General features: G+C 30.7%; 1 protein-coding gene across 1 annotated transcript in view; it reads right to left on the bottom strand.

Annotated features, from left to right (window-relative positions):
- LOC131842938 (uncharacterized) overlaps window positions 1-27,940 on the bottom strand; it is a 36,522-nt gene that overhangs the window by 1,310 nt on the left and 7,272 nt on the right. The window contains exons 2-6 of the mRNA XM_059191511.1: window positions 6,845-6,960; window positions 6,089-6,223; window positions 4,861-5,014; window positions 3,204-3,421; window positions 413-526 (exon numbers count right to left, since the gene is read on the bottom strand). Coding sequence (XP_059047494.1) covers window positions 413-526; window positions 3,204-3,421; window positions 4,861-5,014; window positions 6,089-6,223; window positions 6,845-6,960 — 737 coding nt within the window. The remainder of the gene's footprint in view (window positions 1-412; window positions 527-3,203; window positions 3,422-4,860; window positions 5,015-6,088; window positions 6,224-6,844; window positions 6,961-27,940) is intronic.

Below are 27,940 nucleotides of genomic sequence, written 5' to 3' on the forward strand. Positions count from 1 at the left end.
AATGAAATGAAAAATCATCAAATAAAAGACGTTAGAATTTTGCCCTTGAGAATAATTTTAGAGCCCAAAGGTACTAGTTAAATAATGAATAACGTTTTATATGAACACTGTAAATAATGAAGTTTTTTTTATTTGTAATTAATTGGAATGCTTCCCATCTAATGGTAAGCAGTAACCGTTACTTGAACCACAGATATCACTTCGTCATATGAGGTCCGTGCAACCCTTAACTAACATGTTATGCGTCCACATCCTGTAATATAACTGCATCTCACTCTTCACCAAAAATATAGTTTGCAAAGCGAATATATGCTATACAGATTTGAGTGCAGTGATATTATGACAACAACGAATTTACTCCAAAGGTTTCTTTCCATTATTGGTGATTAATATTTTAAATGTGATTACTCACTAGTGCTGGTAGAATATTAGTGGTCCACGCTGCAAGCAGCTGGCCGGTCTGTACCAGGATAGCCCCGGGCAGGTGTCCCACGGCTTGCCACTTATCACTTCCGTTCAATTTTACCTGCAAATTATATGAGTTAGTACACACTGGAAAATCATTTGTAGAGTAATGATTAGCATATCTTACATGTATTATGATGTAATAAGAAATTCAATTGTGAAAAATTTAAAAAGCATCTAGACACGCGGCAGCGTGTCAAGCCGAGTTTCAAGTAAACTGGCCTGCAGCACCGTGTGTATATTTACACGAACCATTTGGAGCCACTTTTGACCCCCTCATAACTCAAAAACTCTTTCACACAAACCTGTCAAATTTGGTTCATATATTGAGACTTGCGAGATAAATATGTGTTCCAAATTTCATAAACATATGTCAAACGGTTATTTAGATATTAATGTCCAAAAATCGTCATTTTTATCACTGATCAACTATAGATCAAAATTATAACCCACTTCCAGATGACCTAGGAAGTTCAAATTTGGCATGCAGATAGGTAATTAGGTGAATATAAAGGAAAAAATCTGAAACTGGTAAATTGTTATCATTTTACTACAATTTTTCACTTTAATTGATTCTATTTCAACTTATACTGGACGAATACTAAAATTCTATGAAAACGTCGATAGCCACCAATTGACATTGATCCCTGGCGAAAAATCTCATCTTGTACTGGACGGAAAGTAATATTGTATGAAAACGTCGATCATTACCAATTTACGTTGACCCCTTCACATCAGTGTCGATAACTAGCAAACTTCAAATATTGCATTGAGCGGTAAACACTAGTTGCTATAATTTAGATTCTGTCTAAAATATACTCGTACTTATAACTAGGAGTATAGTCGAATTTCGTATTTATTATGTTATTAACTGAGATTTGGTATTAATTATTGTTTCAATATTTAGCGCACATCCATAGTGTAAAATCATTATTTTTATAAATAATTATTAAATAATAGGCATTTCGGTATAGGGCGCCGCGGCGGCGCCGTGTGGGAGCGGTGCGATAAAACTCAATGTTTTGTTTCTCGATATCTAACCTATAAGGTTGCGATTTATTAAATTCATAGCTTTCTTAAATTATACTTATATATTTGTGATTATATTATTATTACATTATTTTAGTAAATACGTATGGTATAGACAATAGTTTAAACCAAAAATTAATAACAATTTTAGTATAGTTATAAGTAGGAATGTATAGTTAACTCGAGAATGAGAACTCATTGGTAACAAATTGTTTTCTTGAGAATTCAATAGATAACAGTCAATTTGTTACATAATCGTCTTTACGAACTATAACGTGTCAATACGAAGTTTCAGATATTAAATAATGTATATGTTGAAAGAGAACAATTCCGTATTTGCTTAACATATGCTATTACTATCCACAAATCACAAGGCCTTAGTTTTGGCAGTCCTCTTCTCAACATAGGCTCCTCTATATTTAATAAAGGGCAGGTTTACGTTGGACTCTCCAGAGTTAAAACCTTAGATGGAGTACGTCTTAACAATTTAGATCCAAGTCACGAGAGCTCTATTGTAGAGTACAACCATCTGTGGACGTTATACCGCCCCGATTTGCCCAAAAATTCCTGATACTGAATTGGCATTGCACTTGAACATTTAAAAGTTACAAGAAAATATAGAAAATAACACAAAAAAAGACAATTATACCCCGTAAATATACGAAAATACAGTAATTTATCAAAAATAATTTGGTATTAATTTAGTTATAAATAAGTACCTCGTATAATTTATGTACAAAAAGTAATGATATCCCATCAAAAACATAAATGTGAAATGATAGCCGAGTTTAATATTATGATATATGCCTTGATTGTTGACTTCTACAACAAAAGAGATGAGGTCTAAATGGGTGCCAAGTTCAATGGTCTGTCTTGAAATGTATTTATAACAATATAAAATATCATTTCTTCTTATAACTTAGGATAATATACTGTAGCCTAAGGTCTAACTTGGCTAGTTTTCATATACGAAATATACTGTAGCCTTCGCAAGTTCTAAACATGTTACTTGTCGGTTCCTATTTTAATATTAATAGTAACTAGCAATCGAAAGTAATAATTGGTATATGAGAACTGGCCAAGTTAGACCTTAGGCTACAGTATATTATCCTAAGTTATAAGAAGAAATAATATTTTATATTGTTATAAATACATTTCAGGACAGACCATTGAACTTGGCACCCATTTAGATCTCATCTCTTTTGTCGTAGAAGTCAACAATCAAGGCATATATCATAATATTAAACTCGGCTATCATTTCACATTTATGTTTTTGATGGGATATGTATTACGACTTTCTACTTATATTAGATATTATAAACGTAACTCCTCTTATTGTAGTATAGGAGAATTCTAAGAAAATGAAGTTAATCCCGATCTACGGTTTCTTCCAGCGTGGAGGTGTCTCAACCTACAGAGACTTCTCCGTTACCCCAGAGATAAAGAAGGCATTTTAGAATAATATTTTTATTTTCGTTATTTTTATTAAATAAATTATATATTTTATCTCCAGATATTTTTATTATAATGTATTATTATTATTTGCTCTATTTGTCATTGCTCATTCATTGATACCATATGCTCATTAAATATGAATAGTCAATTATTTGAAATATATTTTTATTTGTCCTGTGTATTGAATATATCTATTATCTCCCTTATAATATATATGTATAGTTATACATATATAGTATAGTATCGCCACCTACCTCTAGGCCGCCCTCAGAATCTTGGGCCAGCAGTGTAAAAGTGCCAGAGTCGGCGTGAGCACCGCAACGCGTGTACGACACCGCGTCACCTTGGCAGCACGGGCCAACATCCTCGGGGGGAACTGGCGGGTAGTACAACAGTCGCATAGCAGAAGGGTTACTATCGTTCTCTTCCAACATACCAGCGTGACACGCTAGAAGCGTAGCTGGCGTAAGACCTGTAATAACAGACGGTAATGTTCAGAGACTATAATTTTAATAGAAGTGAGATGCGCAATATCTTAGTGATCTCTTATCATCAGAGCGATCGTGTGTTAGTATACACTTTCGAGCCTTGGAATAGTGAACATAAACATCAGCAGGGAATAGACACTAAAAAAGGCAAATATACTCCTATATTTATCCCTTGAATCAAGCTGAATCAGAATTTCATACAAAGTTTTCAACTTTTCATTTTACATCTGTAGATAATGTTAAATTCTCTATTAATGGTAGTATATAGTAATAGTATCCTGCATTGAATTAATTTTCTGTATAAATTTAAATTATTATAGCTTAAATAGTATCATCTACACCTCTTTCTATTTTCTACTTAACATAAGAACACACATAGATAAGAATGGAATTATGCATAAATTATTATTATGATTAGATGTTTGCTAATAAAAATAGAAATTATGCAACACATTGAAATATGATTCTATAGTTATATAATTCTGAAATAATAATTGTTACATCGACATAAACAATCGAAGGTGATGCAATTATGAAACGTATGTAGATTATTATACCTACTTAATATGATTAGTAAGTTACGTATTAATTACGTATCCCGCTCATATATCTATACATATATTGTTTTTTATTGGGGGTTTTGGGCTATTGTCAGGTTCTGAGATTTGTGACACTGCGCCCTGCATAGATCTAATGTGCTCGCTCTTTTTCAAAATTCGCTGTCTAGACTCATGAGAGACAAGAGTTGAAGGATATTCTTAGTTTTTATCTCCTCAAGATAGAGTGTATACTTTCCAAAAGAGATATTCGTTTATACATGAGTGGGCTACAACAACATAGGATGTGTAGTGGCGTATATCATTTAGAAAATATTGATAATTTTCTTAGCAGTGATTATGTATAGGTATTTTTATTTAATTTCTATCGAGAGGTTGGGGGATTACTATATTTTTGTTTGGTCCAACTGAATATACCATTTGTTAGTAATACATTGATAATATGTGATATTTCACGTCCAATCAATTGATACTAGTATTGTATTAATAAATAATTTAAGAGTAAGCGTAATAATGTAAATTTGAGTCAAGTTTACATCATCTATCTTTTTCTAGTTCTATTTCTATTTCTATAATTGCTATATATTATATTACTCGGAAAAATTCCCGTGAACAGTGTTTTCGTTCTATGAAGTTTTTGTACATAAAAATCCCTCGCCGTGCTTTGATTTTGTATGTCGGTTTCAAAACCCTAAATAGTATTTTTTATGCAGTATAAATCTTAAATTTTTTCCGGCATGGCTTTTAAAAAGCGCACTTATACGTTTTGCCTTGAAACTTTGTTGACTGTTGAATAGAAATACACTCATAATATACTCGTACATAATGAGTAAAACACATAGCCTTATACAAGGTCTTGTACTTACCGAAAGCGTAGGCAAGAGCTTGCAATAGTACTTTGGATAGATTGGTGAGGTCATGGGCAAGCGGGAACGCATGCTTTGTGAATTCCGGTACTTCCTCTTGAGCTGGCATCGTTGCTGGTGCCAGGGTGGTAATGCTGTAGCAGTGACGGAGTTCCTGAAATGTTCGACGATTCTTTTTAGTATATTTATTTTTAAAAATTCATACGTCTTAACTACTAGAAATAGATGCTGATAGACGTCATAAGTAGGCACGTAGGTACCTCAATCTATATGAAAACCGAAATGTATTTTCATAATAACTGTAAAGTATTGACATATATATAACACTTCATTGACATCACTCTCATCACTAGTTTCAAAAATACTATATTAATGCTATATAAATTGATCGTAAAGTTTTTTTTCAACTTATATTTGACGTTTATACATTGTGTGAGAAAGCCCGTGTCGTGGCTTTATAAGATTGCTTTTAAATTTAGCTTATTGACTGATATATATGTTTAATTTTTATAATGTCTGTAACTACACAATGTTTCATAACATTTTAGGCACCAAAACTCAGGTAGAGCGTTTTAAGAATCTGTTACTGTTAGATACTACGTCGCCGACTGACAGTAACTTTCGAAATGCGAATAATAACTCCTTGTGTAAGAACTTATTACTGTTGAAGTTTATCCGCCTTATAGCAGCAGTCTTGTTTCTTTGTCACGATTGTTCAAGACAATTCTGTACGCATCAAGCAAGTAACACTATATTACTAACATTAGGTACTTAGTTATTATAAGTATTGAGGTCTTAATAAATCAATTTATATTATTATTAAAGTCATAATAAATTGGTGACCCTTGGCAATTGGCCTAAGTAAATTTATCGGAGAGCCAACAACCTATTTTAGATATAATATAATATATATCTACATATAAACGAAGGAAACTGGTCATGAAAATGAGTGTGTTGAATTATTACTAACTTGGTATTTGTTTTTATTAGATTATTTTCACTATAAGCCAAATAGAAGTATATTTTGGCTGTACGTTGTTTTCGTTAATATAGTACCGATTTGCAATCCTTTCGATTGCAAAGCGTTTTAGTTATGATGACAGTAGTGGCGTCTTTCATCTGTTTCTGTTAGGCATTATATCAGCAGTCGCATGTTACATTTTAGGAACTGTGCTAATAACCGGATTTAAGTACGTCTGTCGTTTTTTCATAAAACTTCTAAATTTACCTTTTTAGTCGTATCAAACTGTTCCATTCCGGGTCGCAAGTAGCCGTGGTTACTGTCCGGTTTTCGTAGATACTGTGCTTGACATCCTTCCGGTAAAGCGCAAAAGTTATCCAAGTCTGAATACATTGCTTTTAACTGTAAATAAAATTAAGTCTAGATTATATACGTGTTTTTTTACTTGCTCTATTTCAATATTTGCAGCTCAGTGTAAAACTGTTCCTGGATAATTAAATGAAAGCTTATGACTTATAGGTATGTGGTAATATGTAGTGTGGTTGCTTTTATATAACTATTTTGTGAATACATAAATATCTATTCTGTTTTTGGTTTTTTATCTAAATTTATTATAGGGATTTTGTTACAATACATGTCAACACCATTATATCAAACTTAAATATAACAAATCTTAAAAATACTAAACTAAAATTGAATAATTACCGACAGAGTGATCTATTTCTTTAATTGTCTATATCGGAGCACACAAACAAAGTGCAATTTCAGAAAAAGAGGCTTGTAGTGTGCTCTGAGCAATACCCACATCAAATTTGTTAATTTCAAAAGTTTTAATAAATACTTCCCTCTCAGCTCAATTCCTATCACATTCCATCAATAGGTGCTGGACATATTCGTCTTTTTTTGTGTATAAATTTAAATAACGCTACATGCGTTATTTAAATTTATACACTAATATTTTATTCTGTTATAAAAAGTCGTGTTGATATTCTATGATTTCAGATGTCATCTTAGAAATGTTACCTTTTCTTCTGCTATCCCGTGGTTGACAAGCATAGCGAGGCCTTTAGTACTGAGTGCTGAGAATAGTTGTTGCCCGATGCGTCTGACGACTGATTTCATGGGACACGTATCTGTACCTAGAACAGATATTATTACATTAAGGTTAGAAAATAACTTCAGGAATTCATAGAAAATAACTTCATAACAGAAAAGTTAATATTTTGTCTCTGATGATAGTTAATCTATTTTACACAGTTTAAAATAAGAAATAAAGAGAAAATTTCAGTATCTATTGTAGTTATAAAATAGAAAAGGAGAAAGAAAGACAGAGAAATGCTATAAAAATATTATGAAACGATCACGATTTAAAATTAAGTTAAACAGTCAAAGTGGCAATTTTTTAGTGGTAATTTGTTATTGGATTGTCACGGACAAAATGATGTTATTATGTGCTTTAGAAAAATATACATTTTTATGTATATATTTTAGCCTTATTTATTTCTTACTCAATTTTAAAAAACAACTGCCTAACTCTTAAATTTAAATACTTTAAAATGAATATATTTGATTAATGTAGCATTTATTTACGAAAGACGATGCATGCAAAATGGCGGTTCACCTCGTTTTGCACAATATGAATAAAACATACGGTCGTACCCAGAGTTAGCTGAAGGTTTGACCCTGACACTATTTTATTGATAATTTTTTCTTATAAATATTTTGTGACGCTTTAAAATCGGTGTTTAAACTGCAGGTATTTGTGTTGTAACAGCATAAGACGATATCCTAATAACACTGAGAAATTATCAGCCTCGTATTTTTAAGTCAGCTACTGCCTATGCAATTACCTATTAAAACTTTGGAATTAATTACGAGTTTAATATAATTTTATTTATTTGCACTAAGACAAAAAGGAATACATAGGTATCTATGGTCAACAGTCTAACTATTCCTCGAGGCTTGGCAATCATCAACATCATCATCATCGCAGCCTGGAAGACGTCCATTGCTTGGCAATGCGTAGTGTGAAATGTTTAAAAACCATTAGCAAATGTCTACGCCATACATAGATCTTCCTATTATAATTTCCGTAATCTAAACTTGTAAATTTAATTTTAGTTACTTATCGTTTAGTTTTGGCTATAATTTGATAGAAAGGACAAAATATTATAAATATATATGTAGTTTAAATACCTATAGGTATAAGTCATATTATTTGATCTGTGATTATATAAAGAAAAAAATAAAGCCTCTTTTGTTTTAAGTTACTTAACTTAACTTAACATTTAATATGCCTATAACCCTAGAATATGCTATGTTACCATACCAACACTGAAGTAGGTGTTAATCTGATTTGCTTTCGAATATAATATATACGTGTAAATATATAACAGTTTCGTAATAATGAAAGTAACGGTGTTAGTGTGATAACAAGACCGTTTTAACGACTACCACGTTATCGTGTCTGTCACCTCCGTCATACTCGTAGAAATCCGTTAATAGTAAATGACGTCATGTCCACACAAACATACAATGTTATCACTATTATATTTCCGGCTATAATGGATTCGCTAAAGGTTATATTTTTGTAATAGGTGCTTCAATAGGTATAGGCATTATCGGTTCATTACGTTATTGACATATTTAATGTGATTGACTGTGACATCATTATTTCTGGTTATAGGAAAGCAAAATATGAGATTTCATTTTTTATAGTTATTACTGGGAATGGAAAACAAGGTAATGGTCTAGATTAAAACAATAAGTACTATGGGATATCACAAATATCAATATAAGTATAATACCTACTCATTGCCTATGGTTGAGTTTTAAGTTAGAGCGGACCAATTTTGACGACTTATTTTTATTAAATACTGGCTGGCAGTTGCAGTATAGTAAGTTTTTTTAAAATGAAATGTAACTTATGTGCGCCCTCATACAAACTACATATCTTCACGTCAATATATAAAATATAAGATCCGTTCAGTCGTTAGTTGGAAAGGTAACAAACAGACAGGCTACACACTTTCTCATTTATAATATTAGCATATACAGTATGAAAGTTCAGAATAAGTTAAAAAAAAAAAAACAAACAAACAAAATTTAAAGCAAAAAAGAAAATAAAATGCCTATTTATGGCACTAGTTCTTAAGTTAGGCTAAGTTATAAATATGTATGTAGATATATAACATCTTCTAATTGTAATTCTCCCTAGCTTTAAGTGTCTAGCTGCCTATCAGGCTTTAATCCCATACCCCGGGTTGTTGCCGTGATGAAATGAAATTGAATCTAAAGTCAATGGATAGGATAAGACAAACAATGGAATTACTTATAACATTTCAACATTAAAATAAAAGAAAGGAGAATATTTCTGTCTTTTGATTTAATAAAAACTTTTCTTATATTAAAGTTCCGTTTCTTCAGTTATTTTGTTATTTTTACAAAATGATGGATATTACAGGAAGTATTTAAACCTACTGAAGTTGAGATCATTGTATACAAACAACAATGGATTTCATATGACAGTGACTGTGGGCTTTGAACTAAATACCAAACGTTTAGATGACGAAATACAAGCTATGATTCATTGCAGTATCTGGTACATAAATGCGCAAGTGCCAATGATCTGACACAATTTATATCTGAAATTGACGTCGCCATATTAAACTTTAATACAAATTTATGAATTTATATAATTCGTTTATTTATATTTTTTATTATAATGTAGACACTTATATTTTTGTACATAAATATAGAACCACCAACTACATATACTTATTTATGATATGTAGGTTTGACTATTTATTACGTGTTTTCAATTCTTGTAAACAGGTTTTACAATTTCGATGATTTGTTTTCTGATTTTAGGGAAGGAAAATTTAATATTGTTTAGGTTACATATTGTGGTTTATAAGACTAGCTTTTACCCGCGGCATCGTCTGTTATTTGATATAAAAGGTAGCCTATGTCCGTTATCATGATATAATCTATCCTTACGTCAAATTGATTATAATAATTGAATCGTAAAAAGATAACTAACAGGATGATAGATATATAGATGCACTTTTGTATTTGTGATATTAGTTCCATATTAAGTAAGTTGAAAATGGTTTGTTCTTACGTACATCATAGCTACCCGTATGGAGCAATATACGAGAACAGATATACCTGTATGTCCTTCTAATCACGAGTGTACATAGTTGTTTCAATATCAAGTTTCTGGTAATTCTATACGGGTTTTCCTATACATATAATGTTACGTCAAAATCAAGATTTTAATACATGCCTGCTTTATGTTAAAAATTAATAAATATTAAATGTGCTATTAGTAAGAGATTATTCCTTAAAAAAGTATATTGTTAATGGAGTACTTAAAAATAATAGAAATATCATATATGTATAAACAAAATTTATTACACAAAGAAAGACACTGTTTTCCTTTGTGTACCTAATTGACAGACATATTATAAGAAACATAAATAGGCAACTTATAGCAACTAATATTATGTTTGTCACTCTTTGTTTAATTTAAAAATGTATTATCAGAATGAGCTAAGTAAAATAATGAAAAATATACAATTGAATTGATAAAATAAAACCGGAACCAATAATTAACTAATTAAACTCTTAATAACGGCGCCTACTTGTATTTTCTTATTGTAGTAAACAATTGTATTTTTAATTTAAAATTTTGTATTAGAGGCGTATGGTAGATTTGACATTTTTGGATTGTTCGTATTTTTTTTAATGAGGTTGATCATGTTGTTTGTGTGTTTTAAGTGTGTGTTTTCTATTTGTAAACATTCTGAATAGTACACTGCACGACATGCAATTTGCATACATTTCTAGAATCCTTATGCATTCGTCGAAGTTACTAAATACTTAGTTGATAATGCAAAATCAGTTCTTTCCTAGTACCTACTACTGTAAAGGGGCCAATAATATATACTGAATTACTTTTGCATAACAGAACATTCTACTCATTATTTTCAAGCTATATAAATAAGCATTAACATATCTACCTATTAATACTGTAATTCAAAATATACCCATCATACTCAATGTTTGTATTTGCCGGTTCTTTTATATATTATACATTATTATGTATGAAATCAAAGACTGTTGTCTGTTGACTTATGTGAATATATTTCAATTGTTTTTTATAATGTTTTTAAATATTTATGTACAAAACAGGTTTTAAACATACTCCACCTTAGAAGATGTGAATATGAATATTAACTAATTTATGAATAAAATGTACAGGAAATAATGAAATTAACAAGCATTTTTTATAGGTCTATGAAGATGCCTTATTGAATTCTGTCTTAATGACTCTACCCACCAACCAAACACATAGAGGTGTTCATTCTGTCTGTATTTTACTGCTAAAATGCATCCATTTAGGAATTTGTAACTCTGTTGAAATCTATAAATTACAATAACGTAGCTAAAACTATTGCCTTAGGACAGAAATTCTATGAAATAATAATAATCGAGTTGATTGAATATGCATCACATTAGTATCAGGTAAGTCCATAAAGAGTTACCTATCAAAAAATAATCTATAGCACTCAGCCTGTATAACCTTAAAAATAAAATCGTGACCTTTCTTGTTATTTAGACACCGATAAATAATCTGGTAATATATTTTTATTCACTACAATATACAATTATTCCTTGTAGGCTATTGAAAGTAGAAAATGTTTTAAGCTAAAAATTAAGATAACTATTCAAAAATATATATGACATAGATATCTATATTTTAATTATAATTTATAATAACATATTACGGTAAATATATTGTTTGGCGTATTAAGAATAGTACACAAAAATAGAGTAGTATTGAATTTAGGGATATTACCCATTCATTGAGTATTCTCAACTTAAAAAATAGTAAAGAACATGTAGAACGTCCCTTAGGCGTTATAATTGATCTCTTAATCTCCTTATATTGAACGTCATTAATTGACAAACTGCAAGAAGCACTTGCATTAGAAATTACTCCAAGCTTTGTAAAAATTACTTCGGCGTGTATTACTGCGTGATGTGGCAGTTAACACGCAACTTTTTCTTTTCTTTTTATAACGAAAGTTAGACACAATGTATTTACGTCCTAGATCAATGTATTCATTGATAAACTTTTTATATTGTAATTTTAAATGTAGTAACTTATTAAACCTAGATTCTAATCCATGCTAATATTTATAACCTAAATTAAAAGAATTATCTATCTCTTGTACCTTTTGATTGTTGATAGGTAAATTATCCTTACATTTCTGTTGCGCTGTTGTCGCAACTGACGGTGAAGGATCTTTAATTTCATCTTGCTCCCAGAACTTAGTCAATAAGTCCTTGCAACAAATATCATTGTAATAGCAAAGAGAAACAACCTTATTATTATTATTACCCCTAAGCTCTACCGGACCAGATATAAGCCATCCTAATGTCGATTTAATCATAGATGGACGCCTAGAGCCTAAAGATAGAGTTTCTCCATTTACAATATGAAAGAATAACTCGGCTCCAATAAGCATATCAATATCTTTACTTATAAAAAACTGTGGATCAGCTAATATAAACTCCGAAGGTATATTCCACCTAGCAATATTAATATCCATATGAGGAAGTGGAACAGTAATTTTATCAGTAACGTTGCAATTAAGTATATAAGTAGTATTAGAGAATGTTGAATATATTTTTAATGTAGTATAATATTGTGTAATCTTAGGAGAATTACCAATGCCTTGTATTTGGCAACTGTGTGGGATCAATTTTGAATTTAATTTGTCCGTTAAGTTTTTAGCTATAAAATTTACTTCGCTACCCGAATCTAGTAATACGCGAGCGTTTATCCACTCGCCCCCTTGAGTACGCAACCTAACTATTGCGGTGCTTAATAAAACCGTACCTGGATATTGAGTAGGCCTGGCGACAAGAGCAGCTGCATGTGGGACTGATGTCTCTATATTACCCGACATTGTATGTTCATTTGTGGACTGAATAACAGGACTAATCTCGCTTTGAATGGATGTACCTGCCCTAGGATGCATATTCATATGTAAAGTATAATGGTGACGCTTTCGGCAGAACTTACAAGTAACCTTGCTACATTTATGAGGTATCTGAAAAGGATATAAACAATTATAACAAAGCTTATTAGCCTGTACATAGTCACTACGTTGTCGCGGCGTCATTGCTAAATACTTTCCACATCCTTGTAAATAATGTTTTTCATGACATAGTGGGCAAGTTTCAGAAGCTTGAGAAGTCGATACTTGAGACGTCCTCTTCATATGAGTATGCGGCATTGTATTAAATGTATTAGTATTCGTATTCTTATCCTTAACGTTTTCGAAAGCAACTGATCTGTAGTTTAAGAAATCTATTAAAGCCACCAATTTTGGCAGTTCAGTAGTTTGCCTGCTCAATTCCCATGCCATTCTTAAGGAATTGTCCAATTTATGTGTAATTAAATAAATCAATATTACTTCCGTTGTATCAACTTGCATCGTATTTAATGCATCTAAAGATTGTTGTAGATTACTAAGAAAATGTTTGATATTGTCTCTTGTAATGGTATTGTAATTCAATATTTTCAAGTGGTGATTGACAATCAACATTTTGTTTTCGTAGCGTTTTTCAAGTGTCATCCATGCGATGTCATAATTATCCTCTATAATTGGTAATGAGGAAATCAATCCTGCGGCTTCACCCCTTAGAAAAGACTTGAAGTAATAAAATTTTTCAATTTTAGTTAAATTGTTGTTGTTATTAATTACAGATAAAAATAAATTTTTAAAGTTATTCCAGTCCCTGATCTCTCCACTATATATAGGTATATTTAGTTGGGGTATAGGGACATGTATTGATTTCTGTATAGGAATGCTATTAATATTAGAATTATCGTTTATTTTAATGTTTGTGTATTTCTCGTATATAGCTGTAGTTTCATAATATTTATTCTCAAAACTTTCTCTCTCTATTATATCTGATTCTAAATCTTGTAGACACTCTATTTCTAAATGAATTTCCATAAAATCATCCAACATTTTTTCTAAATTTTTATATCTAGTTTTTATTTCATACGTTTTGCCGTGATTGTTGACATCACTAATAAACGTATAATGGCGTGTGAGATTGCCTTTTAATATAAGCAATCGCTTCAATTCAGCCATGCTGATTATTATATATTGTAAATATTAATGTATATCGTAATTTACTTACGGTTTGTATGTTGTATTGTAAGATCTGTTGATCGGACTTCTGTGTTGTCGAAGTCTTTGGTATATTCTGTTGAATATATATTTTGCCATGTATTGGCTTTAAAAATCTCGAAGGACCACTTAATGTTTGTATTTGCCGGTTCTTTTATATATTATACATTATTATGTATGAAATCAAAGACTGTTGTCTGTTGACTTATGTGAATATATTTCAATTGTTTTTTATAATGTTTTTAAATATTTATGTACAAAACAGGTTTTAAACACTCAAAACACATAAATTAATCATATTATTCTTAATAGTTGTAGTATAATAAGTTTTGAAAAGTAAAATAAGTCTATAGGACTGTACTATTTATACACTCAATCATTTAATAAAATTTGCTTACCTATACCTAATGACCAATATGCAAACAGAATGACATTGATCGATTGTTTTTTTATTATCGCCAGATAGGTCATCGGTATAAATGCCAGGGAGAAGGGGACTGTAAATAATGAGAAGTAGTGGCACCATTGCTAGAAATGAATCAGGTCCAACTCTAACTCGATACTGGAAGCCTGGATAATTGTTACAATGGGCTAGCTGAGCTGACTTCATTTTGGTAAAATATTTTTCCATAGTTGCCCTGTATGTGCTCTCGTTTATCGCAGGCGCATTTCATTGATATATATATATATATATACAACGTATTTTTTAATGTATAATAAATAATAATAATGGAACGATGCTCCAGCCTTATGTACTTTGAGGGCGTACCAGTAAGAAAAATCAATTAACCCATCGTGGTGAATTTGCCGGGAAATAACAACGATGGTTTCCTGGTGGGACCGCGTGGTAGGCTATCTGACGTGGTGTTTTGCTAGTAATAGGACTAGTAGTAACAAACCGTTCTCCCTTTGCTGTTCAATGCTAAATGCACTCTTCTACCTACTACTTTCTACTTTGCTAGAGGTCACTGCTACTGTATAACTGTTACGTAATAAAATAAGTATTTTATCAGCTGCTAAATCAATTAAATAAACGTATCGGGTTGTGTGGCGTGTAGTCGGAATGAAGTGTAAGGTTATCAAATAATAACAGTGACTAAAATAATGTAGATATATGTATTCTATCTTCATTCATAAGTACCGCTATACTTAAATACAAGAAATATACTTACATAATAAACTTTATATACCTACTATAGTTATTGGAAATAGTTACGTAGTCCAGAACATTGACTTTAATAAATTAATCGATGATTTTAATTAGCTTAGTTTGTATTAATTATTTATTTAATTACTAACTACTGGCCGCGGTTTCACCCGGGTGTGCATGTATAATACATATCTAATCATCCTCTTCAATCATTCTATCTATGAAAAAAAAACCGCTACAAAATCCGTTGCGCAGTTTTAAAGATTTAAGCAATTTGTTTTATACTATATAATGAAGAATAAAAATATTTTATTGCTGCCAATTAAATTACATACATTTGAAGGATACTTAATTAAAGGCGGCAAAAGGACTCGGCCCAACGTAAGCCGACAGGATGCTAGAAAATCAATTGTTTTAATTCCTACGGCAAATATCGTTATCAGCACTCATAGTTGATTGGCAGATAACAACGTATTCGAATTCTATATTTTGTTCATATAATGGGCATGAAAGATCTATATTAGTTAATAGTTAGTAGATACTAGTAGTAATAGTTATACTATTTTTTTTGTCAACTATCAAGTTCATTACGGTAGATGCGAATGTCTTCCAAAGGTAGAGAGATACCAAGGCATCTGTGTGGTCACTAATAGCTCACACAGAATACAGCATATGCTGAGCATGTTGCCAACTAATAATGTTCATATTTATTTATTAAAACCATAATGCACAAATATTCAAATAGAGATGCATATGGCGGACTTAACAACTTGAGGCATTTTCTCGCAGTCAATCATAAACATATAAATTGTATACTATTATAATGTTAGCATTCTAAAGTAATTTTATATATATTATTGCTTGTCAAATTTCTTTTTTCTTTAAGAAGGAGGTAGCTATAGCTAAGTACGATTATTATAATGACATTATGATATATAGTTACTTAAATTATTTAAATATTAGGTTAAATAATGGTTTATTACAAAATACGGTTACGGAAGTAAATATAATGATTGCATCTACACTATCTATACCGCACCTATGGCATAGAGCAGGCTACAGAAGGTCAGAATTCATTACGGGTATCGATTGACTAAGCATAATACTGTAGCGTATAAATTATGAGCTATTGTATTTATGCTCAATTAATCGATCAAAGAATCTCCAACCATAATTAAGTAAAATAATATGTTGTAAAATTTAACGCATAATGCCACCATCACGATGCTATCTTGTTCAGACAGATATCGTGTTTCTTGTAGCCATCTGGCAGGAACAAAACAAGTCACTGAATCCTTAAAATGGGTAGCAAATCTTTAAAAATATTAGAAATCTTTCATTTGGGTTTTAAGGTTTCTAACTGGAACATACTTCATGTTATGACATGAAATAATAAAATTTCGTTAAAATAAATTTCGCATAAGTGTTATATTATGCCCACGAAATCTTACAATACTAATAAAAATACTTGTTACATGGTATCACGCTATATACGACTATTAATTATACTAATTAAATAACAAGTAGTTTCAATTAAATAAAAGAGTACCGAAGTGTATTCATAATACAGTCATGAGTAAAATTTATTTTCCAAAAATAATGTTATTAAAAAGTATTATATTTAAATTATATCTATTTCATCTGAAAGCCACGTGAAGACAAGTGTCATCGTATGACTGTTTATTAGTCATAATACGGGGGAACCGCCGAGTGTGTGTAATCTATTATAATGTCGCCAACGGAAAACGTGAAAATTATAGTCAGCATTAGGGTTTACAGCGAGTACATGCTGTGAGTAATGATTACGCACAATCACCAATATACTAATTTGACGTCTTTTGAATGGGATACTACAAATCTAATACAGCTGACGCACAGTAGACGCTTTTAACATTGATATTTAATTATGTTCTATTTTTTAATAAATGGTAAAGGATTCCAATTATGCAGCCAATTATTTTTATACTGATATGGTACTAAAACATATACATATATGCTCTAAATCTGATAGATTTTCCTATTATCCTTGCCAAATTCGAACCTTTGTTCGTAGCGTGTACCTAATTAGCTTGATCAGTTTATTGAGAACGGACTAAAAAATGCCTATTGTTGTAAAAAGATAAAAAAAAATATTTTTAAAATTTTTTAATTTTAACACTGTTAATTTCTAGTAGTGTTCTAATAGATTTACTTAGATCGTTATTTTAATAATGTAATTTTAAAACAATATATATTCTATAGCGAAAATAACAAATACTTATTAGTATTACTGTATGTAGTATTTATTTTTACCTTGCGATGATGAAGACTAGATATGAATCAAAAGGATGGAATGGTCATAGAATTGTAAGATTTTGGCTTCTAATATTCTCATTACACTTATACTTTATATATGCACTAATGCTATGTACGTAATTATAAATTCTCTATAACATGTTTATTAAATATTACTTTACTTCCTGTGGTAATAATAAAAATGATTGTGAATTTATACCATTTATGTAGCAACTGTGTAGTTGGAAGTATTGATACAGCATAATGTAATATTGTAATAAACACTACGGAATCTGACAATATTTTGACGGTGCTTTATTTCATGGAAACATTTCGTCTTTCCAAAACTGACGTCAATCACCGATTCAAATGAATGTACGAGTAGCTATATCAAACAGCTTTATTATGTTTTCTCTTCGGTAAATGGAGTACAATGGACTAGTTTGATTACACTAATCACACGAATGATTGTTTTTGTTAGCAAAGCATAGAAGGCACACGTGTACACTTGGGCGCTTCTATGCACGTGTTACACGGCAACGTGATTTTTTATCGGTAAAAATACAAAACACGAAAAGTTTTTTGTATTGGTTGGCAAATGTTGAATTGTCAATGATTTAGGAGTGATAAAACACTTTGGTTGAGTAATGGGGCACCTTATCATATCATGAGTAGGTACATTCCGAGATTTTTGTTGTAGATTTCACACAGCCCACAGCATGGAGTTTCCAAAAAAGGTTGTAGCGAATAATGTTTTTCTTAATAGTCGGTTATAAGTACAGAGTATCTGCTCTTACATAATTTTCAGGCGACGGTATTGTCCATTAACAGTCTGCGAACCAAATTAAACCCGTGATTAACATAAACATAATGTTCCTCATTGGTTATATTTTCTAAGCAGAAGATATATCTACAATATAAGTTTTATATATTAACTATTGTTAAGTTTCATAATTACAGGAAGTTTTGTATCTTCATATTTCTAATAAGTAAGTACTTACCTAAACATCTAGCGTGAAATCGCCGCGCTTGGGTTTTTACATTTGCTTTTTCCTACTTCACGTATTATCCTCATTCTCTTTATATTATACCTTTATATTCATAATTATGGTGGAGCATACCTACACGTTAACTTTCCTCAAGAAATCCGGCACATTCAAACAACAAACAATCACGACCAATATGCTTACACTGACTCAACAATATTTCGAAAAGACATTGCTCTCAACAGAGACAAGTGAAGTCGTAAATTCTATTTAGCATATAGATATACTCCATTGTATACTATGTACCTTATTTACTTATTCTGTTTGTACACTATCTGTAGGTGCCTAGTTTTTCTAATAAAGTGCGCCACGATACGCTTATATTTTATTCCGTAAAAATTAATTTCTGTAAGAAAATTTACATGTATACAGGAATAAATTATGTGAAACAGTGCCTGTGTATCAGTACAATAAAAATATAATGAAATTTGAAGAGAGAAGAAGACAGATTGTATCGCTAGGATAGATATAGGTTACTCGTATCTTTAATCTCAATAAAAGCAGACATACGAGTTCTTGCGTGTAAGAGCTAGTTAGTGATATATATATATATTAGGGTGTCCCAGAAAAATTAAAGTTTTATTTTTTTAATGCATACCCTCTAATTTTGTTTGAATGATGTCAAAACACTTATAAATAAAATTTCGCATAAATTGAATCACGGTAACCCGTGCCGACTTGCATCGAAACTTTTCAGAACTTGCATAGTACGGTGCGCGCGAACTAAGTGTCAATGTGCTTGTTATATCGTGTTTGGTTTTATTAGTGAACGCATTGTTTTCGTTGTGTCAACATGTCTGTGGAGTTACGCAGTTCTAAAAAAGAAATATTTTTGGTCGGGGATCTAAAACATCAAATTACAGGTTCTAAACATCCTTCTAATGGACAAGTGCTGGCGGTTTTATTTTATAATATTTCAAAGTCAATTTAAGTGTCAATGAAAGTACAAATCTTATTATTTGTGAATGTTTATTGGGAAAAGGCACGTATACCGACTAAATCATTACCTAACTGTGTTAAGAAACTTGTAGCCTTATACCAAGTTTGGCGAAATTTGCAAAAAGATGCAAACAAAACTCAAGATGTGTTTGAGAAATGTTAATTTTTGCTTGCCGCCATCACATCTACGAATTGGTAATAAAAGCTGTGTTCGAGGCCAAAATCAGCCAAGTCACTATAAGTCCCGATATTCTTTTATTCAAAAATTTTCGACCAAACTGGAAAAATATCAATGTAGTTGTAGTATGATACAAAGCCACAATATATATATATATGAACTTTTAGATATATATATATATATATATAATATGCTCTGCATATTATTTCTTGTTAGAGATACAGATAATAAATTAAAAATTCGGGCTTCCAGGCGCCATGCAACAAGCTAGATGGATGGCGAGAGCTATTTATTCATTAAAAATATCGTTATTTAGCTCTCAATTCAAAATGTCAAACAAGGATAAAACATTAGACTTCTGCTTGTTTATTGCGACATCCTATGTTAAGCCTTGGCTGCAGTGCACTTTAGCGGTAAAAGCGCCCAGCCAGGACATGAGCTTTTTGAAGGCTATGAAGGCATATAAAATGGTCGACAAAACTATATCAAAAGCAGCTATACAGAAGTTTTGCCAGCATTTGTGGTATTTGGCAGACGTCAGTCTACAAAAAACGCTACATTCCATATAGAGAAGAACTCAGCAGGCCTCTTTTTGAAAAAAACATCGATGACTTTGTTTCCATGAACAGCAGATCCTTTTTCAGGCGACTCGAAATCGATGACAGTTTTCTCTTGGAGTGTCCTACTTCGTGGCCTGCTAATGCTTCGTTTCAACACGCTAAAATGAAAGTGCAGTCACTGAAAGCAGTTAATGATACGGGTGAAAGAGCTGTTAAGTTGATGCAAGACTTTCATAGCTTAATCACAGTTGACGAGGAACAAAAACAATATTTATTACGTTGCGTACAAGAACACAGAAAAGTATATCCTGACTGTAAAAAACAAACCTTAAAAAGAAAATTTAGTGAATAATGTCCTTTAAATGATTAATATTTGTAATACATAATAAATGCAATAATCAAAATACTTAACTTAACTTAATATTTATTTTGTAAATAAAACACTTTATTTACAAAATAAATATTAAGTTAAAATATTCCTCTATAGTTTTCATACAAATTTTTATATTCAAAGTTCGACATCAAGTCGGCACGGGTTATCGCTATTCGATTTCAATAATATTTATTATATCAGTTATTAAGATCAAATGGAACAAAATAAGAGGGTATGCATGTCTAAATTTGTAAAAAAAAAAATTGCCCTTATAGTCTGGGACACCCTAATATATATATATATATATATATATATATATATATATATATATATATATATATATATATGTGCATTATTTTATCTAGACAGTTAACTTCCTACCTTAATGAGATTTACCCACTTGTTATTCGAATTTAATTTCGCTAGGTATCTAATTACTTACAATTTTCCTTATACGCCGCTACATAGAGCTGTAGAGTCACAAATATTACCGAAGAACTTGCATTTATGACTGCTTACCTGCGAAAGAAATAAAGTTTTGATTTAGATTGATTGGATTTCTACACACACACATGTTTTTTTTATCAGTGTACTTGATGTATATTGAAGTTGGCTTTGTGAAAAGTCTTCTTGGATACAGTCACATCAGTATCAGCAGCCAAGCAGCTTGTTTTGTAATATGTGTTTCAGTTGAAGGATGAGATTAGGCATCGAAATTACAGGATGACATCTTGGTCATTCGCAATGGCAACGCATAACTGGTATCACGTAATAACATAATGTCAATAGTACTCTTCATATATATAGGCGACGCGACGGTTACCACCTACCATCAGTTCGACCATCAGATTGTTAACCATTTCAATGACATAAAAACTCTTTTTTTACATCTAATTTAAATGCATATATCTAGTAGTAGTAGTATCTACTACCTTTACATTATTATATGGGTTGGGCAGATAGAGATTGTAGTGGAAAAGGATTTTAACTACAAGTATTGTTTAATCAATTTATTTCGTCTTCGTCTAATTCATACTAACATAGTTAATGTTTAATATAAATAAAGGACTAGAAATGTTTTGAATTAAGATTTTAAACGATTTTTTTACGTTTTACTTATTATTAAAAATTACATAATATTATTATAGTCAGGGTAGAGAGCCCTAAACAATCTAGGATTAGGAGATCAGTCAAAACGTACTAATAAAGAACTTTATTATGGTTTACGTATGAATCACGCGCCCCTACGCTCTCCCCAAGAATAGCTATTGGATAGTAGGTATCTATCTTATTTTTTTATACCTATTAGGACTAAAATAAATAAAACTAAAAGCATATATACTGACTTATCTTTCGTTATTTATTCATTCATATCACTGTTTCCCTTTAACTGTCAGATAGTGTGTGTGGCTTTTAAAAATCATGATAATATTGTATCTATTAAGATAAAGTCATCGTAAATATTATATAAATAGTTATATGTATTTTACATTTTTCAACATCATGCTACGATTATTATAAGTCTACGAAATTATGAAATAAAATAAGAGATCTACCTTGTAATTGTCTTGACTTTGTGTACAGATACAGAAATCATATTTGAGAAAATAAGAACCTTAGTATAATAATAATAATAACTCTTTATTGCGCATACACAAGCATAGGACAGTAAGTACAAAACAATGAAAATAAATGTTTTACAAAAGGCGGTCTTATCGCTATCAGCAATCTCTTACAGACAACCTGGTGTTAACAGAGAGTATTTACGTAAAGAGAGAAGGTAGGAGGCGCACTAAACACTCTATTATACAATTATAGATAAACATGCATAGTAGGATCTGAAGAAATATAAAAACAATTGAAAAATCATTTTATGTTGTCCTGTGTAACAAGAAGAATCCGAGAAATAGATTTGAAATTCGAAAATGTCTATTAAAGCTTTATAGTTGACAAACATTTGAAACTTATTGTAATAGGGTGATTATAATCGCTTAATGAATAAATAATTAGGCGATTATAACAGATGATAATTATTTTATCAATCAACAAGCTGTTGTTCTATTTAAGGAATAAGAATTATCTAATAAATTATTACAAAATTATGCGAATCCTATTTTCAAGTCTGTTTGCTTTTAATAATAGTTTGCGAATATACCACTCTAAGACGTACCTACTCATTTCCCATATCATGGAGAATTAAACAAAGCATCTAGATAATTTTTAAAAAGTCTAAGTACATATTCAATTCAGTAGAGCTGTTTACAAGTTAATATATGTATAAGAATTGCACGATTCATATTACATCTAGGTACTGTTTTGTTAATAGATATATATATTATGACTAGTATTAAAATGTAAGGGATTTTTTTCATATATGTGCATTTCATTACTCAGTATAAATAATATATGTACCTAGTAGGATTATACAATGTACATATTGTAAAAACAGCACAACAAGAATATAGTAATATATATATATATATATAAACAAGGCATTGGCTTGTAACTACTTTATAGGAGACTTGCATTTTTAATAAATCTCCTAAAATAATAATTTACTCTTTATAATTGTACAGAGATGGCGAGGTAGGCTAGGTAGCTAGGCGATTATATAAACAAATGTCCGGAAATTTATGTAGAAGTTCGCGTTTAATCACTTATGATGATGATGATTTTAGCGAAGATAATGACGCCGCAGGATGTAGAAGCCTTTTGTATGTGTGTTTGTATATTGTATGTGTGTGTTTTGTATGTTATCTATACATATATATTTGCTATCTCTATAGGCACTAATTTGAAATAAACATTCTTTATATATTTTATTTACTTGTGCATGTTTTTAACTAATGTAATTTTTATTCCAATACAGTAGAGTAAAAACGGGTATATTTTATATTTTATGGCTCATCTAAAGTAGATACTTATTTAATATTAACGCATTCATATATTCAATATTTCACCTACATAGGTAAGTACCTAATGATTAACAAGTACACATCCATACAACTGTGCACTTTGTTCCGACTGGTCGAGTCGAGGCCAATTCAAATAACGGAGATGTTCTCTTCACACTGTTTGACATTTCAATAACGGGTTTCTCCTTTTCCAAACGGTCCTCTATTATTAGTCGGATGAAGAGAATCTATATACTAGAAATCATAGAGTATCGTGGTTTAGTGTTGTATTTATTACCTTAACTGATTCAATTGGCAAAAAATCGTTTTACTATTAAGCAGGTGAGATTGCTGTAACAGAAGTAATTTAAATAAATTAGAATTTAGTAAGCATGTATATATTCTATATAGTATGTATATTCTGTTTTAAGAAACTTTTAAAATTCTTCGGCAAGGGTAGAGTCCGAGTCTCTATACCGTTCTATCCGGACTCTTTATCCAAGCCGGATAAAGCCCTATAAAACTTAATTGAGGCAATAATTTATAACACTTTGTATCTCTTCGGCTGCTAGGTCATAGTAATTTTTTTTTTCTTGCAGACAAATATAACCTGTGCTATGATATTTATTCACGCGATTTTGCGATTTGTATATTGAAGCGAAGAGGTTGGTCTGGTGATGAGCAACCAAATATGTACGTGGGAACACAGATATTTCTTTAGGTTACAAGGAGACTCTTACAAAGCATCATTGACAGCCTACTCCTCTATATATGGTATATGTATTCACATATCTGACATGAAAACAGCGAGATAATATACAAGTCGCATTATCTATGCTGCGGTAGGTAATGCCTAAGGTTATCCTGTTTCTTATATCTACCGGTTTATTTATGCCTATAATATACATATATTTATTACCTAGGTATATTAAAATTTTGGCGTAAAATACTGATCTGAATAAGTAGGTGCCTGGTTACTTATAAAGCTTTCTAGTCATCATAAAAAACGACCAAGGTGACGATGACGTTGACAAGGATAGAAAGTGAAATCTATTAAGGTGCCATTCACTGATTACGTTTCGAGTTAAAGTTATATTTGTACGGCATTCTCAATTTTTTCATGTTCTTTTTGCTTAAACAAATATTTATAGTGTTCATTGTACAGCCGGGTACAATTGAATGATAATATTAGAACGTTTATTCATTTTTTACGACAACGTTACAATACAATATAATTTATTTTCAGCAAGGAAATCATGTAGGCATGTTTTGAATAGTTATATGTATACCTATATGTTTTATGGTACTTATATAAAGTGTTGTAAAGTTTGTTTACTTTATTATTCAAAGAATTTGCTAGTAGATATTGTTATACAAACATTTAATTTGGCATCTCCAAATAAAAACGTCATTACCGAAAATTTTACGGAGTTAGGTACATAATGGTGTAAAAAATGTGGAAGTATATGATTAAGAAACTTACTAGAAGGTAATAATGTTATAAAATTACGTCAAATAAGTTTAAATATTTTAAAATTACATCTTAAATTTTAAATAAGTATTTTTAAAACTTGTTCAGTAATCTTTTTAAGATAGGTGCTTAATTACGTTTATAAGTTTAATACTAAAACGACTAGCTCTGAAATTGAAGCTGTAGGTAAGTATAATTAGTGTTAATATAGAAAGTAGGTAGACAGAGTGAGAGATAGATGCCATCTATCAATTAATGCAATCGACAAATAGAACTGAAGTTAATGGAAAGGACAATCCTACCGTTGAAGAGACATGGCACTCTAGCGACCTTATGTGTAAGCTTTAAAAGAATTTATGTTATTATCTTTATCACCACCTTATTATCACATCACATGACTTTATGAACCAGTGTTATAAGAGAATGATATGGCTAAGTAAATAGGGTTTACACATGTCGAATCCGTTCATGATAAAAATAAAATTTATCGATGATTGATCATATTTATTTTACTTACCTACTTCTTATTATACCTACTTGTTATCTAATCGAGATTTTATTATTTTCATGAATTAGTCAATAAAAAATATTGTTTTCTTAGTGTTCATGTATTGTTATTCTTGTTCATGCATTGTTGTTCTTATCTTCTGATTTCGAGACTATAGTAGGTAAATACTTAACAAATGGAGGTGCTAAAATAACCTAATTTAAAAAAAGAATAGCATCAACTAAATACCTACGTATTGTAAATTGCAAATAACACGAACTGGCCTATGTAGTGATTATTTAGGATTTTGGCACGGGTCGTCGAATGGTATATTTATGGAGTCGAAGTTTACATTAATTATTTTTTTCGCAGAGAACTATTATAGTAGTATTCTTAATTTATCTACAAGTGCAAAGTAATTGATTAAAAAGCCTATCTATAATAATTTCAAAGTTGTATTTGTATTTATTTATACATATATATCTTTGATATGCATTTTTTATCTATTTCCTATATAAAATACAAAACATGCTACTATTCGTGCTAATCGCCACAGAATCAGTAAAACAATGACTAATTAGTTAGTTACCTTTATAGTTACGTCACACAGACATTAAAAACTCTTATAAAGCTTTAATAAGATATATTCACACGCCCTCTATATGACGGAACAGTCATTATTCCAACAAATACTTGATTTATTTTTCTTTAGTCTTAATTTTTTTCAGATTGTAGTGTGACTGTAGGATTAGTCCACATATAAAATTTAGACATAGTTTGCAAATAGGTACTGTGATTTTATAGTAGATTTAAGTTATAGAGTCGAGACGTACGTAGGCGAACTAGAATAGTGCATTTGTAGCCTATTTGAAGTAGACATAATAATTATTTTCTAGTAGATACACTTTCTCAGATATGTCTTTGACTTTCTAAGTAAAAGTTGTTCCATAGTTTGAATCCATATTTCATCTGTACAATTATAAAATACTACTTTAAAAACTAGTATATGCTGGAAAATAAGATCCCCTTTAGCATTTGAACACTAAAATGCGTATCATATTTAAAAAAGGTTTTCTTGTAACATGCGAGACTCCGAGAATACATAGCCCATTATTGCTATAGGTACATAACAAACGTGTGTGCTATTATTCTTCGAATCAAGTGCTTTATCTTATCCTTGGAAATAAACAAGTAGATGAATTAATACATTTGGATGCTTCTCAAGGTTTTATTGGGGAAGAACCCTTGGTATGCATGCAAATTTAGGTACTGCCTCTGTGACAAGCATATAAAATTCCCCATAACGTTATCAATATGTCCTACGTACTACTGTTACATGTATACAAAGACAGTGAATTTAGGTATCTATTTTGCTGTTCTAAATTAGGAACTTGTAATGGAAGCTGAGATTGGTCTATGATTGAAACAATTGAAAATAAATTAATCATCAATTTTACGTTCTAAGGTAGATATTATGTTAGTTACACATCATTTTCTGCATTTACTAAATAATTATTGAAATAAATGCATAATTAAAAATAAAAGAATAGGGATAGTTTCTGCCAATATTTTCTCCTAAATATAAAAAAATTGTAGACAAATAATATACCTGACTAACTTTACGCTGAGAGTTCTTTATAAACTGAGAATACTTATTTAGTTTATAGTGATACATATCCGTTTAACATTGGATTTAATTTGGTATAATTTTCCTGTATCTATGTTCAAAGTCCACCTCTAATTTTTACGCTAGCGGTATCTCGCGGCACTGACTGTATTCGGGTAAAACGTATCCTGTGTCCTAGAATTCACGTGCTTATATATAGGGACAAATCTCCACATCTAGAACTCATGTAATATTAATATACTATATAATATACAAAAAATATACTATACCTGTCGAATATGCCAAGGAGTGTATAGAATAATGTACCTACAATTATTATTTTTTCTTATGCTGTGTACAAATACGTAACCATTGCAAATTTCGTATACACAGATGGCAAGCTGTTGGCGCGGTATACAATGTACGCTGCGTCGTACGTCATTAGGATGTCGCTACGTTTGGATGACAATGGCAGACATTCCAATTCGAGGTGATACAAAATAATTTGAGTCCATCAAATATGGAGGCTTTTTATTATACATACTGACGTATCAGCCTCGCTGGTGTATGCTATGACCTGTGTGGTAATTATATTCTGTTTAATATTATAATAAAGTGAATTATCACAGTGGTTCCATTATTGCAGTTGCTATTTAAGCGACAGGTAGTTATACTCGAAATTCGAGTTATTTTTATAAAAACGTATGAAGTTTCACAATTTTATTTCTAGACCTATGTTAGAAGATTCAGCTAACTTTAACAACTTATAATTATTCCTTTTATTGTCATAGTAATCATTTACCAGAGTTTTAAGCAAACATTCTCTAAACAAACTAGAGGTTCTACAAAAGGCAGTTTCAGTTATCTCCAGTTACTATATGGGATAGTAATCTTCTGTACTAAAACAACAAGCTGCTCGTATGTA

Source organism: Achroia grisella, unplaced genomic scaffold, assembly GCF_030625045.1.
Source record: "Achroia grisella isolate CSIRO2021 unplaced genomic scaffold, CSIRO_AGI_Agris_v1 utg2671, whole genome shotgun sequence".
Lineage (NCBI taxonomy): Eukaryota > Metazoa > Arthropoda > Insecta > Lepidoptera > Pyralidae > Achroia > Achroia grisella.